The 12,825-nt window shown below is 48.6% G+C and overlaps 1 protein-coding gene across 1 annotated transcript in view; it reads left to right on the forward strand.

The window, feature by feature from the left end:
• Positions 1-12,825, forward strand: part of LOC140409439 (disintegrin and metalloproteinase domain-containing protein 12-like) — a 422,048-nt gene that overhangs the window by 154,848 nt on the left and 254,375 nt on the right. Inside the window, exon 8 of the mRNA XM_072497872.1 lies at positions 5,237-5,403. Within this exon, the coding sequence (XP_072353973.1) occupies positions 5,237-5,403 (167 nt within the window). The remainder of the gene's footprint in view (positions 1-5,236; positions 5,404-12,825) is intronic.

Genomic DNA, 12,825 nt, shown 5'->3' on the forward strand with positions numbered 1-12,825 from the left:
ACTGAGTTACTACAGTTAGATTAGCAGGAGAGTTAAACTCAAGTAGGAGAATTGTTAACAGTTCAATAAATGTGTTAAACTTATCTCGAACTCGGGAGCTTCCTTTGTCAAAGCATGCATCAAGGAAGCAGCTTACACGAAACAGCAGAACACAACAGTGTGCAGTCAATTCCAGATCACTCAACCCTGAGTCATGACCCAAGCGGCATGGTAGCGTCGTGGTTAGCACTGTGACTTCACAGCTCAAGGGTCCGGGGTTCGATTCCCGGCTTGGGTCACTGTCTGTGCGGAGTCTCCACGTTCTCCCCGTGTCTGCGTGGGTTTCCTCCGGGTGCTCCGGTTTCCTCCCACAAGTCGCGAAAGACGTGCTTGCTAGGTGAATTGGATTTTCTGAAATATCCCTCTGTGTACCCGAACAGGCGCCGGAATGTGGCGACTGGGGGCTTTTCACAGTAACTTCATTGCAGTGTCAATGTGAGCCTACTTGTGACAACAATAAAGATCATTACTATTAAAAGCGAAATCAGATATTATATTAAAATACTTGAGGATGTTAGTTCAGCTCAATAATCACCAGGTTTGTATATTTAACACAAATAACCTTTTATTATTTAACAGTAATATAATTAAACCGACAAAAATGGAACTGATTCCCGAATAGGGGATTTTGACAGTAACTTCATTGCAGTGTTAATGTAAATCTACTTGTGACATTATTAAAATATTATTAGATTAATACCCATGACCCAACCTTATCCCTTTCCAACTTACCCCACACTACATGGATATGTATATAAATATATACACACATACACAGACAACAAAGAGGGAAAAGGTGGTGGAGATTGAAGAAAAATGATGACAAAGTAAGAAGGACAAAAGATCTCCAATGCACTATGATGCACTCTATCTACACTTCCCGCTGCCTGGGGAAAGCGGGCAGTATAATCAAAGATCTCTCCCACCTGGCTTACTCACTCTTCCAACTTCTTCCATCGGACAGGAGATACAGAAGTCTGAGAACACGCACGAACAGACTCAGAAACAGCTTCTTTCCCGCTGTTACCAGACTCCTAAATGACCCTCTTATGGACTGACCTCATTAACACTACACCCTGTATGCTTCATCCGATGCCAGTGCTTATGTAGTTATATTGTATATGTTGTGTTGCCCTATTATGTATTTTCTTTTATTCCCTTTTCTTCTCATGTACTTAATGATCTGTTGAGCTGCTCGCAGAAAAATACTTTTCCCTGTACCTCGGTACACGTGACAATAAACAAATCCAATCCAATCCAATCCATGATGGTTTTCAGTTAATGTCTTTCAGGAGTTCAAGCTTTCGTTTCGATGCTTCTTCTTTGTAAGCTTGGGAGGGTTTTCTCTGGCAAGGCTATCCACTGTCTTTGTAGATTCAAGATCATTTCCACTATATCGTGAAGGTGTGCCAGTCACTCACTGGTTTTAAAGCAGGGCGGCCCATGGCGCAGTGGTTAGCACTGGACTGCGGCGCTGAGGACACTGGTTCGAATCCCAGCCCTGGCTCACCTCTCCATGTGGAGATTGCATTCTCCCCGTGTCTGCGTGGGTTTCACCCCACACAGTCCAAAGATGTGCTGGTTAGATGGACTGGCCACACTAAATGGCCCATTAAATGGAAAAAAAATAATAAGGTACTCTAAATTTAATTTACAAAACCCAGTAAATCAGTCCTTGCAGAGAGAGAGAAGGCCCTTCCTCATTCATGGTCTAATCACTCGTTTTCTCAGGAGCATCCAGCAGGAACCAATCACTGACTGTTGTCAGCCAGAACACTGTCCCTGATCAATCCACAGGTTGCCAGCCAGCTAATCAAACAGATTTCCTCCAGAGCTGGTCCTTAAGATTCACTCAACGCCCCCGAGTCTGTTTTCTCTCCAAAAAACAATTCTTGGACCACGCTGTCCTGACTCACCGGCTGCCTCAAATTAAGTCCATTACTTTAAGGCACATTCCGATTAGTCCACGGTCCGAAAATAATAAAAAAACAAAAAACAAATGCAAATTAAGGGAAATCAAAAGGACTCTAACATACCTCCCCGTTAGAGGGATAAGACATGATTACATGGATGTTTCATACCAAGGTACATGACTCAAAACACACATTGATTCATCCTTCCTTTCCCACAAGCTAAGTTGCTTGTGTTTCTTATATTGACCAATTCGGGTGACAATGCATCTGCAATTATATTGCCCTTTCCAGGAATATGTACCATTTGAACATCGAAAGGTTGCAACAACAAGCTCCAAAAAGGATGTTGCATTCCATAAGACCATGAGACATAGGAACTGAATTAGGCCATTCGGCCCATCGAGTCTGCTCTGCCATTAGAACATAGAACATACATTGCAGAAGGAGACCATTCGGCCCATCGAGCCTGCACCGACCCACTTAAGCCCTCCCTTCCCCCCTATCCCCGTAACCCAATAAACCCTCCTAACCTTTTTTGGTCAATAAAGGCAATTTATCATGGCCAATCCACCTAACCTGCACATCTTTGGACTGTGGGGGGAAACCGGAGCCCCCGGAGGAAACCCACGCAGACACTGGGAGGACGTGCAGACTCCGCACAGACGGTGACCCAAGCCGGGAATCGAATATGGGAGCTGTGAAGCCACAGTGCTATCCACTTGCGCTACCGTGCTGCCCCATTCAATCATGGCTGATATGTTTCTCATCCCCATTCGCCCGCCGTCTCCCCATAACCCCTGATCCTTTAAATGTTTTACATTTTTCATTAAACGCAAGTGGATTATGGTTTGCTGTAATGCCTGTGTCTTGTAACCAATGCCCTTCTGTATAGTGTCTTCTGTATAGTGTGTCACGTGATTACATGGCGCCATCATCAGAGGCACATGGGAGATTTTCCCTCCTCCATCTTCGACTGTGAGCAGATAACACCTTTGTCGATGAGATCTGACAGCCTCCGGCGTGTTGGCCCGTACCAGCCTCCCCGAACAGGCGCCGGAATGTGGCGACTAGGGGCTTTTCACAATAACTTCATTTGAAGCCTACTTGTGACAATAAGCGATTTTCATTCATTTTCATTTCATTTTTCTCTGCCTCCGCTGTGATGTAAAAGCTCCCTCTTCCTCCAGAAAACCGATGTGAAACACCGATTTTCCCACCTCTGCTCCTCTCTCTGCTACAACGCACCTATCCCAATGTTTATCATGAATGTGCTCCATAAGACCATGAACCCATAAGACATAGGAGCAGAATTAGGCCACTCGGCCCATCGAATCTGCTCCGCCATGAATGAAATGAAATATCGTAGCTGATATTTTCTCATCCCCATTCTCCTGCCTTCTCCCCATAACCCCTGATCCCCTTATTGATCAAGAACCTATCTATCTCTGTCTTAAAGACACTCAGTGATTTGGCCTCCACAGCCTTCTGCGGCAAAGAGTTCCACAGATTCGCCCCCCTCTGGCTGAAGGAATTCCTCCTCACCTCTGTTTTAAAGGATTGTCCCTTTAGTCTGAGATTGTGTCCTCTGCTTCTAGTTTTTCCTACAAGTGGAAACATCCTCTCCACGTCCCCTCTATCCAGGCCTCGCAGTGTCCTGTAAGTTTCAATAAGATCCCCCCTCGTCCTTCTAAACTCCAACGAGTACAGACCCAGAGTCCTCAACCGTTCCTCATACGACAAACTCTTTATTCCAGGGATCATTCTTGTGAACCTCCTCTGGACCCTTTCCAAGGCCAGCACATCCTTCCTTAGATACGAGGCCCAAAACCGCTCACAAAACTCCAAAAGGGGTCTGACCAGAGCCTTATACAGCCTCAGAAGTACATCCCTGCTCTTGTATTCTAGCCCTCTCGACATGAATACTAACATTGCATTTGCCTTCCCAACTGCCGACTAAACCTGTTCGTTAACCTTAATAGAATCGTGAACAAGGATTCCCAAGTCCCTTTGTGCTTCTGATTTCCTAAATATCTTCCCATTTCTCCTTCCAAAGTGCATAACCTCACACTTTTCCACATTGTATTTTGTTTGCCACTTCACTGCTCACTCTCCTAGCTGTCCAAGTCCTTCTGCAGCCCGCCTGCTTCCTCAATACTACCTGCCCCTCTACAGATCTTTGTATCATCTGCAAACTGAGCAACAGTGCCTTCAGTTCCTTCTTCCAGATCATTAATGTATATTGTGAAAAGTTGTGGTCCCAGCACAGACTCCTGAGGCACATCACTAGTCACCGGCTGCTATCCTGAAAAAGACCCCTTTATCCCCATTCTCTGCCTTCTGTCAGTCAGCCAATCCTCTATCCGTGCCAGGATCTTACCCTTAACACCATGGGCTCTTAACTTATTTAACAGTCTCCTTTGCGACACCTTGGCAAAGGCCTTCTGGAAATCTAAATAACTGGTTCTCCTTTGTCTAACTTCCTTGTTACCTCCTCAAAGAATTCTAACAGATTTGTCAGACACGACCTCCCCTTGATGAAGCCATGTTGACTCAGTCCTATTTTACCATGCACTTCCAAGTACTCTGCGATCTCATCTTTAATAACGGACTCTAAAATCTTACCAATGACCGAAGTCAGGCTAACCGGCCTATAATTTCCCGTCTTCTGCCTCCCTCCCTTCTTGGATTGGATTGGATTGGACATAAGCACTGGCATCGGATGAAGCATACAGGGTGTAGTGTTAATGAAGTCAGACCATAAGAGGGTCATTTAGGAGTCTGGTAACAGTGGGGAAGAAGCTGTTTTTGAGTCTTTTCGTGCGTGTTCTCAGACTTCTGTATCTCCTGCCCGATGGAAGAAGTTGGAAGAGTGAGTAAGCCGGGTGGGAGGGATCTTTAATTATGCTGCCCGCTTTCCCCAGGCAGCGGGAGGTGTAGATGGAGTCAATGGATGGGGGGCAGGTTCGTGTGATGGACTGGGCGGTGTTCACGACTCTCTGAAGTTTCTTGCGGTCCTGGGCCGAGCAGTTGCCATACCAGTGGTGTGGCATTAGCCATTTTCCATCTCTTCCCTGGGAACATTTTTACTGTCTGTGGAGTTGGAAAAGATTTTGGGATTTCCCCCACACTAGCTGCCAATCTCTTCTCATCTTTGCATCTTTGATTTTCCCTTTTCAGTTTCCCTCTGAAATTTCGATCGTCAGCCTATTTAGTGCCCCCCCCACCGCCGTTCTATTTCTGGTAAATCCAGTCACCTGACTTCCTTACACCTTTCTTATCTCCAGTACTTTAGGCCATTGAACATCCGCATTGTACTGATTGGAGTAGAAGCCTGGACTGTAGATCCAATCACCCTGACAAATAACCTAGGAGATAACCTGGAAAGATTCCTAAAGTGGAGAGAAAACGACCTTTCATACCGGATTCCCAACGACAATGCTCAGCTTTTGCTGTGAGTACCGCACACTGAACTCTCTCATCGCAGACTAACCCTGCACACCAAATGACATTTCTTGTTTTGATTGTTCCCAAAAAGAGAGTGCTGTGAAAGGTTTGCGTTTTGCATTCATTCGGATAAGCACAGAAATGTCAAATTTCAAACGGCCGCAAGAATGTTTATGACAGGAGTAAGAGGTGCTCATTGGTTGGCTGGTTGACTCAGATTCGACAAGGTGTTGCTCTGGAGAAAGGAAGTGGGAACTATGGACTGGTTCTGTGTAATTTGATAAAGGCGGGACGCTTAAACAGGGTCTGTTCATCGAATCATACAATTTACACTGAAGAAGGAGGCCATTCGGCCCATCAAGTCTGCACCGGCCCTTACAAAGAGCACCCTACTCAAGCCCACGTCTCTAGCCTATCCCTGTAACCCAGTAACCCCCACTTAACCTTTTTGGACACTAAGGGAAATTTAGCGTGGCCAATCCAGCTAACAGCACGTCTTTCGACTCTGGGAGGAAACCGGAGCACCCGGAGGAAACCCACGCAGACACAGGGAGAACGTGGCTCCCTTCTATATGAATGTATGTTGCTTCTCTGGAAGGGTTAATGAGCTGCTTTTCAACACGACTGATTGTCATCAATCAGCATTTTATAAATATTAGTGCACTCAACATTTTTCACCAAGTGCTGCCCCATTGCAAAATCACATCCAACAGTCTGGGCACGGCCGACCTGAATGGGACCAGACTCCCATAGCGTGGGCAATGAGCTGGGTGTTTCCCGGTGGTCAGAGGGCTGAGAAACACTGTGCCACGGAACATCCGTCCAGGTAGGTCGGGGTCTCCACATGGCCGAGGTCTCACTAAGACCCGTTTTCTGCATTCTGGATGTCCGCTTGCTGGAACTCCGCAGTCAGGAGATCGGGACACCATTTCTCTGTCGACACTCCCGGGTTGACCCCTGAACCCCTCCCAAGCGCCAACTCAGTTGGAAGGATTAAAACCATTTCCATCTTCAGGGTTAACAGTATAAAATACTCAGACAGAACCCCACGTGGTGCACCCCCCCATAACCCCCCCTCCAATTAAGAATCCCACCCCTCATCAGTATTCCCCACTCCCTATCTCGGCTTGAACACCCGGCCGGACTCCACACGAGCCCCGCCACCCAACCGACAGAATAACTGTGCCCCCGCCCACCGCTTTAATCATCCGATATCCCCCCAGCAACATGCCCCAGTCCTAAACCCGCAACATGCCCCCACCTGATGTCTGACTCTCCTACCCCACCAGATGTCCAACCCCCACGATGTCCAACCCCCCCCGATGTCCAACCCCCCCACCCGCTGTCCAAACCCCCCCGCTGTCCAACCCCCCCGATGTCCAACCCCCCCGATGTCCAACCCCCCCACCCGCTGTCCAAACCCCCCCGCTGTCCAAACCCCCCCGCTGTCCATCCCCCCCGATGTCCAACTCCCCCCCGATGTCCAAACCCCCCCCCGATGTCCAACCCCCCCCGATGTCCCCCCCAATGTCCAACTACTCCCGATGTCCAAACCCCCCCGATGTCCAACCCCCCCAATGTCCAACCCCCCCCCCGATGTTCAACCCCCCTCCCGATGTCCAACTCCCCCCCCCGATGTCCGAACCCCCCCGATGTCCAAACCCCCCCGATAGCCAAAACCCCCGATGTCCGAACCCCCCCCGAAGTCCAACCCCCCCGAAGTCCAACCCCCCCGAAGTCCAACCCCCCCCGATGTCCAAACCCCCTCGATGTCCAAACCCCCCCCGATGTCCAACCCCCCCCGATGTCCCCCCCCGATGTCCAAACCCCCTCGATGTCCAACCCCCCCCGATGTCCAACCCCCCTCGATGTCCAAACCCCCCCGATAGCCAAAACCCCCGATGTCCGAACCCCCCCCGAAGTCCAACCCCCCCCGAAGTCCAACCCCCCCCCGATGTCCAAACCCCCTCGATGTCCAAACCCCCTCGATGTCCAACCCCCCCCGATGTCCAACCCCCCCCGATGTCCAACCCCCCCCGATGTCCAAACCCCCTCGATGTCCAACCCCCCCCGATGTCCAAACCCCCCCGATGTCCAAACCCCCCCGATGTCCAAACCCCCCCCCGATGTCCAACCCCCCCGATGTCCAACCCCCCCCGATGTCCAAACCCCCCCCGATGTCCAACCCCCCCATGTCCGAACCCCCCCAATGTCCGAACCCCCCCAATGTCCGAACCCCCCCAATGTCCGAACCCCCCTGATGTCCAACTACCCCCGATGTCCAACTACCCCCGATGTCCAACCCCACCCGATGTCCAACCCCCCCGATGTCCAACCCCCCCGATGTCCAACCCCCCCGATGTCCAACCCCCCCGATGTCCAACCCCCCCGATGTCCAACCCCCCCGATGTCCAACCCCCCCGATGTCCAACCCCCCCGATGTCCAACCCCCCCGATGTCCAACCCCCCCGATGTCCAACCCCCCCGATGTCCAACCCGCCCGATGTCCAAACCCCCCCCGATGTCCAATCCCCCCCCGATGTCCAATCCCCCCCGATGTCCAATCCCCCCCGATGTCCAACCCCCCCGATGTCCAAACCCCCCCCGATGTCCAATCCCCCCCCGATGTCCAATCCCCCCCGATGTCCAACCCCCCCGATGTCCAATCCCCCCCCCGATGTCCAACCCCCCCGATGTCCGAACCCCCCCAATGTCCAACTACCCCCGATGTCCAACTACCCCCGATGTCCAACCCCACCCGATGTCCAACCCCCCCGATGTCCAACCCCCCCGATGTCCAACCCCCCCGATGTCCAACCCCCCCGATGTCCAATCCCCCCCGATGTCCAGCCCCCCCCCCGATGTCCGAACCCTGCCCATCCCGAGGTCTGAACCCTGCCCCTCCCCTGATGTCTGCCTCCATCCCCCCAGTTTAAAGACACAGTGAGAGTGGATGCAAAGTTCCACCTCTCTAGCTCTCTGAGTGACAGAAGCAGATGAATGAGGAGCAGGAGTAGGCCATTCGGCCCCTCGAGCTGCACTGCCAATCAATAGGATCTCAGCTGATCTGATTGTGACCTCAATCCCACACTCCTGCTAACCTGATAATCTTTCACCTTCTTGTTAATCAAGAATCTATCGAGCTCTGCGTTAAAAATATATCAAAGATTCTGACTGCATTGTGGAAGAGAGTTGCAAAGACTACAACCCTCTGAAATAAATAATTTCTGCTCATCTCTGTCCTAAATGAATAACCCCTTATTTTTAAACTGTGACCCCCAGTTCTAGATTCCCCACTAGTGGACATGTCCTCCCCACATACCCCCGGTCTCTGTCCCAACTTTATACGGTTTCTTTGTACTAACCAGTAACATCAACTAGGCTTTTGATTGGAAACCTTTGCTGGACTCTGATTTTACTGTGACCCACTTAAGTAGCGGCACACCCAGGGCTGACCCATTTCAGCACCTGTGGAGACGCGAAGGATTCACTTGTCCACCCACTCTTTCAAAAAGCTGGATTTTTGGTGCCAAATAAATGTGATTGCCTCATAAAACAGATTCACCTTTGTACCGTGATCAACATCATGGTAACAGGGTGGCACAGTAACACAGGGCGGCACGGTAGTGCAGTGGTTAGCACAGTAGCTTCACAGCTCCAGGGTCCCAGGTTCAATTCCTGGCTTGGGTTACTGTCTGTGCGGAGTCTGCACGTCCTCCCCGTGTCTGCGTGGGTTTCCTTTGGGTGCTCCGGTTTCCTCCCACAGTCCAAAGATGTGCGGGTTAGGTGGATTGGCCATGCTAAATTGCCCTTAGAGTCCAAAAAATGTTAGGTGGGGGTTACTGGGTTACGGATGTGGGCATAAGTGGGGTGCTATTTCCAAAGGCCGGTGCAGACTGAATGGGCCAAATGGCTTCCTTCTGCACTGTAAATTCTATGATCTGATCAGTGTCAGGTCCCTTGCCTTTTCTGGTTCGATCTTAATGACATGGACTTGGGTGTGCAGGGGACATTTTAAACATTTTGGATGACCTCGGGAGCATTGCGACAAGATGGTGGAATGGGCAGACAAGTGGCAGATGAAGTTTAATGCAGAGATGTGATCAATTTTGCTGAAAGAACAAGCCTAGACAACATAAAACAAACCTAAAGAGACTACAGGAGCAGAAGGACACGGGTCACAAATCACTGAAGGTGTCAGAAGAGATTGTTTTTATTCTTTTCAAGCTCAGCATTTCTTACCTGTTCTGTCCTGGGCCTTTTACATAGGTCACAATCAGAACCAAAGATTTTACAACTTGTGGATTGCTGTAACTCGACAGGGAGGGTTTTTCATTTATCTGAAGCTGTGCACGCTCGCAGGCTTAAAGACAAAATTGGTCTAAAGCCTGTGCACCTGACATGTCCCCAGCGGTAACGTGACTCACTTCTCAAAAGGACACTGCCCCAACATAACTTTTCATCCATTAAATATTTGCCATTCCTAATTACCTATTTCAAGGGCAGTCAAGAGTCAACCACATGACTGTCAGTCTGGGGCCCCGTGTGGGCCAGACCAGGTCAGATGGCAGATTTCCTTCACTAAAGGGCTGAAAATGAACCAGATGGGTTTGTCCAACAATCGACGATAGTTTCACCAATACTGAGACGAGCTTTTATGTTGCATAATTATTCATCGAATTTAAATTCCACCAGCTGCCGTGGTGGGAATTGAACCTGAGTCTGTGCAAACGGCCGATGACTCCGGTGATGTTTTGCGATCGATCTCTTAAAAGGCCCCAGTTCCGTTGCAAGGCTGCCAGCGAGGAAACACACACACACTTTGAATACACATGTCCTCCTCCTTTAAATCAATGGTCCCCAAAACTATAAACAGTACAACACAACTATCAATTATTAACATGAACAACCAAAGAACAAAGAACAAAGAAAAGTACAGCACAGGAACAGGCCCTTCGGCCCTCCAAGCCTGTGCCGACCATGCTGCCTGTCTAAACTAAAACCTTCTGCACTTCCGGGGTCCGCATCCTATATCGCTCCTTGCTATCCGATTCAACTTTATTCCGACCTGATAGAGGTCTACAAAATTATGAGGGGCATAGACAGAGTGGATAGTCAGAGGCTTTTCCCCAGGGTAGAGGGGTCAATTACTAGGGGGCATAGGTTTAAGGTGCGAGGGGCAAGGTTTAGAGTAGATGTACGAGGCAAGTTCTTTACACAGAGGGTAGTGGGTGCCTGGAACTCGCTACCGGAGGAGGTGGTGGAAGCAGGGACGATAGTGACATTTAAGGGACATCTTGACAAATACATGAATAGGATGGGAATAGAGGGATACGGACCCAGGAAGTGTAGAAGATTGTAGTTTAGTCGGGCAGCATGGTCGGCACGGGCTTGGCGGGCCGAAGGGCCTGTTCCTGTGCTGTACATTTCCTTGTTCTTTGTTCTTTGTACTAGCAATGCAACCCCGCCCCCTTTGTCCATCTGCCTTTCGATAGGACACATATCCTTGGATATTTGGATCCCAGCCCTGATCCCCTTGCAGCCACGTTTCTGTGATGCCCACAACATCGTACCGGCCAATTTCAATGTGCGCAACAAGCTCATTTACCTTGTTCCGTCTATAGATTAGGCAAATCAAATTAGCAACAATACCATTGAGGAGGAATTTCTGGAGGGTATGCGGGATGGCTTTCTGAATCAATAGGTTGAGAACAGGCATCCTTGATTGGGTACTGTGTAATGAAAACGGAATCATTGCCAATCTGGCTGTACGAGACACCTTGGGGATGAGTAACCATGATATGATAGAATTTTTCATCCAGATGGAGAGTGAAGTAGTTGATTCTGAGACTAGGGTCCTGAATCTTTATAAAGGAATGTTCCTGTGATGTAATTTTCTTTGTTCTTTGAAACTATGATGATGAGGCATGGGTTGACCATGATCGATTGGCCAACATTAGTTAATGGGATAATGGTGCATAGGCAATGCCCAGCAATGCATGGGGGAATTGCAACAATTGTTTATTCCTGTCTGGCACTAAAGTAAAATGGGGAAGGTGGCCAATCCATGGCTTTTAAGGCAAATTATAGATAGTATTTGATCCTAGGAAGAAGCATACAATTTGGCCAAGAAAAGCAACAGGTCTGAGGATTGGGAGAAGTTTAGAATTCAGAAAAGAAAGATCAAAGGATTTATTAAGAAGGAGAAAATAGAGTACGAGAGTAAGCTTGCAGAGAACATAACAACTGACTGTAAAAGCTTCGATAAGTACGTGAAGAGAAAATGATTGGTGAAGACAAATGTAGGTCCCTTATAGTCAGAAACAGGGGAATGTATAAAAGGGAACAAAGAAATGGCTGACCAACTAAATACATTCTTTGATTATGTCATCACAAATGAGGACACAAATCAGATACCAGAAATGTTGGGGAACGCAGGGTTTAGTGAGAGGAAGGAATTGAAGGAGATTAATCTTAGTAGAGAAATAGTGTTGGGGAAATTAATGGGACTGAAGGTTGATAGGTCTCCAGGGCCTGATAATCTACATCCCAGAGTACGTAAGGAAGCGGCTCGAGAAATAGTGGATGCATTGATGGTCATCTTTCAGGATTCCATGGACTCTGGATCAGTTCCTGCAGATTGGAGAGTGGCTAATGTAACTCCATTATTTAGAAAGGGGGGTCGAGAGAAAGCAGGGACGTCAGTAGTGGATAAAATTCTCGAATCCATTATCAATAATTTTATAGCAGAGCATTTCGAAAACATTGGCAGGTTCGGGCAGAGTAAACATGGATTTATGAAGGGGAAATCATGCTTGACAAATCTATTGGAATTCTTTGAGGATGTAACTCGTAGAATTAATGAAGGAGAGCCATTGGGTGTGGTGTATTTAAACTTTCAGAAGGTGTTTGACAAAGTCCCAAGTGTAAAATTAAAGTGCATGGGATTGGGGGTAGTGTATTGAGATGGATAGAAAACTGGTTGGCAGACAGGAAGTAAAGAGCAGGAATAAACAGGTCTTTTTAAAATTGGGACCCACGCAGACACGGGGAGAATGTGCAAACTCCACACGGACAGTGATGCGGGGCCGGGATCGAACCCTGGTCCTCAGCAGCGTGAGGCAGCAATGCTAACCATTGCGCCACATTCATTTGAAGATATGATTGATCTACTGAAGCGTTGGTCTCCATCCAGCCCAGCTAATAGGTCATCAATCAAGGGCAGAGAATACTGCTCTGCACACAGTACAAGGTTAATAGTGACATTAAAATCACCACAAATGCATGTCACTCCGTATTTTCTTATCACAGGTATGTTCGGCGTAGCCCAATCACTCACGTTAAAGGGTTCAAGGGCTCTCGTTCTGACTGGCCATTCTGATTCTGCCTGTGCCTTAGGTCTGATTGCGTATGGAAATGACAAACTTTT

The sequence above is a fragment of the Scyliorhinus torazame genome, chromosome 3 (assembly GCF_047496885.1).
Source record: "Scyliorhinus torazame isolate Kashiwa2021f chromosome 3, sScyTor2.1, whole genome shotgun sequence".
In the NCBI taxonomy this organism is placed as follows: domain Eukaryota; kingdom Metazoa; phylum Chordata; class Chondrichthyes; order Carcharhiniformes; family Scyliorhinidae; genus Scyliorhinus; species Scyliorhinus torazame.